Genomic DNA, 7,173 nt, shown 5'->3' on the forward strand with positions numbered 1-7,173 from the left:
TCTTCATCTTTATCAGTATTATATTTCTTTATCATTCTCCACCTCAACCTCTCAAATAACCTCTAAGACTGTGAGTCTTTCAAAGAAAAATCATTGAAAAAACAGAAAACTAATAAGGAATTAACAACAAAGATCATGAAACTTGAAGTGAATATATACACTTAAAATTAGATGACAATTAACTTAACCCTACTTCTGTTGTGTCCAAAGTAAGTATGTTAGTACATATGTATGAAAGAATAGCAACATATATATATATATATATATATATATATATATATATATATATATATATATATATATATATATATATATATTAAAACTTGTAGTCCTTTCTTTTTCAAATGTACCGAAAGTGAAACTAAGGGCACTTTGTGTGAAGTGAAGCATTTGAAGAAATGATCCATTAACCATAAAGGATATAACTGTGGGTGTAAATGTATGGAATAGCCATTATGGCGAGCATTATATTGCGGACAATGATATTGTGCCTGTTTTCAATTGTTTGTTTGTTAGGTAAATGAGAATTTGAACCATATAGTGCTCACTATAGTTTATACAACCATCTACACCTACTACCAGATCGAGAGGCTCTTTCAAACATATTGTTATATTTCTTGCGGGGACACACACTCACACACCAGATGTTGGTCTTTTCTCAATCATAACATAGCTAGTGCCTAGTTGTATGACCAAAACTCATAATTACCATTGCCCAATCCCAGAGAAAAGCAAAGTAACAAAAATACCATAAAGTTAGTTTTTTTTTCTAAGAATTTTTATACTAAGAACAAATCTATATCATCAAGCTTGTTTCATGGAAGAGAAAATACACTATTTGCCTACTTGGCTTCCTAACTACTAAACTACATCTCTTGCCTTTTTCTTGGTGCCCACTATATTTGTATTTTCTTGTGAACAATCCAACACTAACCTCTTCAAATGTGTGGAGATCATGGGACTGAATAAAGTCTTGAAATCTTCATCTTCATCTTCATCACATTTCTTGCCTCTCTAGCTTGTTTAACAAAGCTGTGATTAGAGCATCCCTTTTCTCAGCCCTAGCTTCTTCTCTGATCCTCCTTTGTTCCTCTCTTTCTCTCCATCTTTCTTCCATCATTATCCTCTCATTCTCCAACACTTCCATGGCTTGCCTCCACTCCATCTCCTTCAACCTCCTCTCATTTTCCCTTGCTTCAAATGCTTCCATCCATTGTGCTTCTATCTGCATCTGTTGCCTCATGAACTCCTCCAAAATCTCCTTCAAACTGTTCAAACTGTTACCACCACCACCACCACCCCCACTAGCTATCTTTGCTTTTTTCTTCTTTCTTCCCCCACCAGCTTCTGCACTCTCTTCATAGCCATCTTCTTCCTCATCCGATGAGAGCTGCGTCCCCTTGTTCTTCTTCGACCCACCCTCAGCTTCAGCCCACAGCATTCTCTGCATCCTTGCCGTGAAAATCGCACTGAATTCATTGTAAAATGGGAATTGCTGCCTCGTCGCTTCTTGCTCCATTGTTTCAAACCCCTTCACGTCTCCAAAACAAAAATACCATTTAGTTTATGTAAATCGAAACCCATGGATAATCCTTACATCAACTAACACCAGTTACAACTTATTCAAACAACCTTAACAACTATTTTATTGAAGTCTGTTAAGCTCGTGTTCTTTTTTAATTAGTTCCCGTCTATATCACGAGAAAAAAAAAATGTTAATTTAATATATTTCTTGTGACATCCAGAAAACTATAAACATTTTACTACAGTTATTTTCCTTTCTTTTGAGTCAACAGTTAAATGAGTTTAAACTCACCAAGATCAAGGGAGAGAGAGTATCTGAATAACAACACCAAAATCTTCAAATTTTCAAAAATAATATGAAGTTTTAGGAGATTCTTTCTTCTTTATATTCATGAGTTTCTGTAGAAACTGAACTGATATATGTATATATATGTATATATAAATATAGAGAAGATTTGAACTGTTTAGACTCTAGTCAATTTGTGTAAAACATGGATTTTATGTTTTCTTGTATGAGTTTGATGCAGAGAGAGAGGTAGATGAATGAAGAAATATACCTTGTAGCGAGTAACGAGGTTTTTCCACTTGCACTTGCACTGCTCTGCACTTCTATGGTAACCCTTTTCCTTCATTCTCGTCGAGATCACTTCCCACAACTGCTTGTTCCTCTTAGTCTCCATGAAAGTCTGATCCAGCTCTGCACGAATCACGAGAAACTCCTTAGTCTCTTGGATACTCCATTGGGGAAACCTATCAGTGGCATCAACGTTGGCACTCGTATTCTGAGGCTGAAGCCTTTGTTGCTGTTGTTGTTGCCCATGGTGGCGATGGAGATGATGACCCTCCATTCAAATCGAAGAAAAGTGCGTGACTTGATCGAATCCCAGTTATATTCTAGAAAGAATTGAAGAAGCAATCGTTGTTACCCCTCTGATCACACAGAAAAAAGATGGATTTTTCTTTGGGAAGAGAGAGAGAGAGAGAGAGAGAAAAGAAGAGAAAAGAAAGGGTTATATATGGGGTGGTGGGAACACGAGACGAGACAGTTGTGTTGTAAATCGCGTTAAGAGGAAAAAGAGAGATTTGCTTTGCTCGACAAGGGTTTTTTTTTTTTTTTCTACTTCTGTTACGGTTTAATTAGTTCACATAATTTCATAACACTGTTATTAAATATTAATCAACGTAATATGCTGTTTATTTTGAACAAGTAAAAAAGTTTCGCAACATTAATTAATCTGTTTGTTTAAGGACAGTCAAACTCTGGAAACATCGTATTTGAGAAAGGAAAAAAAAAGAAAAGGATTACAAGAGTCATGGTTATTTTTTTTACGTGTTCCTATTTCAGATAATAAAACAACAAACGTATGCAGTTTAATATTCCTTTCCGAAAATACAAAGTACAAAAACAAAACAATGTGTCGTAGTGCAAGTAAGGCTCCTAATAACATGTCTGAAAAAGGAAGATTAAGTAAATTAATATTTTCTTAAAAGTTGCAAAAAATTTATAAATAATCTAATCTACCATATATAATCTAATATAATCACACCCGTTTAAATGTATTTCCAGTTTTATTATATAGAATTTTAAATACATCCTCTTTCAATTATGGTGATGAATTGATAATGATGAAAATCCAAAGTGACCCTCTCGTGGGACATGTTTGGATATTAAATAATGCTTATCCACTTTCATATTTGGGACGAGCAAGCTTGGATTATTTTTAATATTAAAAAATTTGGTTTCCCACTTTTCGTAATATAAATAGGAATATTTGAAAGATAAAATATTTATATATATTTTTGTGTCTATGAGACAGAGGATCACAGTTGCTAAACGGAGTGTGATCTGTCTACGCGGAAACGTTGATTTGTGTGTGTGATGGAGTAATTTGTTTGGGCTTCGTTCCCATTGCGTCTACGTATCGTCACGCTGACCAGTGGAGCCACATTTATTCTGTATGACCATGACCACATTACTTTCGTGCTAAGCTATTCTTTCTTTTTGTTTCAGTTTCTTTCTCATTCCTCATCCAGTAGTTTATCTCATATAATATAATGCTCTCACATTTTTAGCAGTTGTGGTTAAAACTAATTTAAATTTATTTTTCTTTTTAATATTTTGAAACGTTTTTTAAAATAAAATTGCAATGAAATTTCAACTTTTATTACACAAAATATTTCTTATACAATAATTAATTTTAACAATAAGTGGACGAATTTCTTCATAAAAAAAGAAAACTATAATTTTTATCAACTAAATTAATATTTTTATAAGCTAAATAATTTATACAAAAAGTTATATTAAGACTACCGAGATATTATGGTTATTTATTATTATTGAGATATTATGGTTATATTAAGACTACTGGGATTAGGAATGACAAAAAAACTTTAGATTGCAGATATTCGTGGATAAAATCCGCAACGGATAGTTAATATCCGTGAATACTTACTATATGTGGGTTGCAAGTAACGGATATTTTAATACTCATTTATAAACGGATCGGGTGCAGGTAGTATATTATTCGTACTCGCGGATATCCTCTACCTACCAAAAATAAAAATAAAAATTTAATTTATATTTTATTAAGTTAAATTTAATTAAAATTAACATTAATTTATATTTTATAAGGTTAAATTTAATTAAAATTAAATTTTAATTTATATTATATTTTATATATTTTTTGTAATTTTATTTTAATAATTTATAAAAATATTTTTTTTTTTAATATTTGTCGGTATCCACAGATATCTGCGGGTTTTAAAATACCCACGAGTATTTTTTAAGTGGATATTCGTGCGTGTAGCGGGTCGGGTAGTGAGTGAATTTTATTTTTTTTTTTTGTCGGGTCAGATTACGGGTAGGCACTATCCGTGCCCGACCGACTCGTTGTCATCTCTAATTGAGATATTATGGTTATTTATTATTATTGATAATAATTTATTTTACTATCATTAGTAGTTAATTATGAGTATTTTTAGTGACTAATTTTATCTTAATTTGTGTAAGAGTTTCATGTACGATGTATTTATATTGGTGGTTTATGAATAAGGAGACATATCATGGTGTAAGATTCATAGGTTAGAGTTTATTACTTTTTTTTAGGTGTATTATTCCACTTACTATCATGTCACTATCAGAACATTCACTAATGTTTAGTCTCACACTTGATATGTATATTTCTTGACAAGATTTTTCAGTGTCAAGTTCCACACTTACTTTTTGGGTATATTATTCCACATGTTATCGTGTTGTTACCAAATCACTCAATAATGTCTAGTCTCACACTTAATATGTATATGTCTCGACATGAAGGAATGTGTTGGAAGTCGGCTAAAGAAAAAGTCAATTTAGAGTATATCTTGAATCTTGAATAAAACTTAAAATGGAAAAAAAGAAATAAGGACTAATCTTTAGCCATTATCACGATCACGAGAATATTTTAAGATGTTTTTTAGTTTCAAACCCTCACTTTTTAAACTTTGATGGTATAATATACTATAAAAGAGAGTAGATTTGATGACTCAAAGCACAGAGCACATGTGAAATTATTGCAAATTTTATGAGATTACTGTTAAGACAAGATCGTCTAGCAATCCTTGTTTTGAAGTTTAACAATAGTATTTAATGAAATAGTGTCTAATGAAATGGAACCATCTAGAATAACGCATTAAACGTTATGCATATTTAAACATCCTAAACGCATAATGTTACTCTAAATAAAAAACTTTGAATAAATGTTAATCTTAATGTTAAAAGAACGTCTAATGTTTAAATACATGTACAAATAGTACTTTCTTGTTTGTTGTGTTATTTTCTCTTTATTTATGTGGATCATAAAGGACAAGGTTTTATTCAAAAGTTCTACAATGATTCAGAAGAACGTTAAGAGATAGGAAGACATTATGGGAATGTTTCCTCAATGCTTTATGTCTAAGGTATTTGTACAAGTAACACAGTTGCCTTTGGAAAAACAACATAGCATATGACCTTGTACCAAAAGGCTATACACCTACATGAAAGTCAGTACTCTGAGTAACGGATCTTTTTTGAAGAAACATATATAAAGAGGATCGCATAAAGAGAAGACAATAAGAATCAAGAATCATTATTGCTCTTACGTTGTCAAAACACACTTTCACTTGTATCGTCTAACGCATTTTTTTTAATGAATCTTTTTCACAAGTTTTAAAATATTCTTTGTATTGCAAATATATCCTCTCTATGAGAGTTATTATCTATACTTGTTTTTCATAAAAACACTTTGTTGTTTTTGTAGAATCAAAAGTGAATTAAAATACTTATTTGTTTAACTTAGTGGAGTTAAACGATATAATCAGTTGGATTATTAGTATACTTGGAGTGGTGAAACATGTCTAGTCAGTTGGACTAGTTTAAAGTCAGGAGTGGTTAAACTCTTTGTAATCTTTTTAAATATTAGTGAAACCTCTTAAGAGAGCTTAAGAAAGAACTAGACACAACTCAGTTTAGAGTGAACTAGTATAAAAAATAAGTTTTCTTTATTGTTATCATTTTAAAACCTTTCTAAATGTTTCTTAAAATTATTAAGTGTTCAACACTATCTACAGACCATCTAAACCCTACAAATAGCTTATAATACTCTATTGCAAAAGAGTTTTAAACTTTATTCAAAACCCTTATTTCTAGAGTTTACTTGTGTTTCAATTACTATATCAAAATTCATGCAACAATCCTAAAAGTTGATTTACTAAATGGACCATATTTATGGAAATAATTGATTTAACATGAATATCTCATATTATCTCATATTCATAAAATTGTAAATGTTCTCTCACTTGGTCCATTTATGTTGTTATCAATCAATATAAGATATAAGGATCATGGTGATAAGACTTCAAAAATTAAGTATTAATGCCACCAACAAAGTTTGAATCGATGTAGCCTATCACCTCCAAAACTATCAAGTCATTTATATGTATATATGAGCATGAAATCCTTTGTTCCTTTAAGATTCCCATTACCTTCTTTATATCTTTCTAGTGATCAACACTTAGATTACTCTGATATTTTTCCAAAACTCCAATTGTTAATGCAATGTCAGGTCTGGTGTAAACCTGAGCATACTTTGAAGCATATGGAACATTCTTCATTTGTTCGTGTTCAAGATCATTTTTGGGCATTAACCCAACTCAAGCTTATCACTCTTCATAATAGGAGTTATGCTTGGTGAACAATTTTTCATATCAAACCTCTTATAGGACTCTTGAGATAAACCCAAAATACCTCAAGATCTTTCTCCATGGATCATAATTAGTTGCAATAAAAATGTCATCCACAGCTAAAATAAGAAAAAAAATCCTGCTCCCACTAACCTTTTGGTATATACATTGATCCATTATGTTTTCTTCAAAATCAAATGAAGAATTAACTTCATGAAATTTTAAATATCATTGATGTGAAGCGTGTTTCAACCATAGATGGGTTTATTAAACTTATAAATTAAGTGCTCACCATCACTAGAGGGACATATTTCAGGTTGTTTCATTTAAACCTTTTCCTTTAAATCTCCTTTAAGAAAATTTGTTTTCACATCCATTTGGTGTAACTAAAAGTCAAAATGAGTTACTAATGTCATGATTATTTGTAAGTAATCTTTTCGAGACAAT

General features: G+C 31.2%; 1 protein-coding gene across 1 annotated transcript; it reads right to left on the reverse strand.

Annotated features, from left to right (window-relative positions):
* Positions 1-419: 419 nt before the first annotated feature.
* On the reverse strand, positions 420-2,631 carry LOC106773798 (trihelix transcription factor GT-3b). Its single transcript, XM_014660549.2, has 2 exons — positions 2,082-2,631; positions 420-1,531 (listed from the first exon to the last, which is right to left on the reverse strand). Exons 1-2 carry the CDS (start codon positions 2,370-2,372, stop codon positions 998-1,000), a joined length of 825 nt encoding a protein of 274 aa, XP_014516035.1. The 5' UTR covers positions 2,373-2,631; the 3' UTR covers positions 420-997.
* Positions 2,632-7,173: the final 4,542 nt, after the last annotated feature.

The sequence above is a fragment of the Vigna radiata genome, chromosome 9 (genome assembly GCF_000741045.1).
Source record: "Vigna radiata var. radiata cultivar VC1973A chromosome 9, Vradiata_ver6, whole genome shotgun sequence".
Lineage (NCBI taxonomy): Eukaryota > Viridiplantae > Streptophyta > Magnoliopsida > Fabales > Fabaceae > Vigna > Vigna radiata.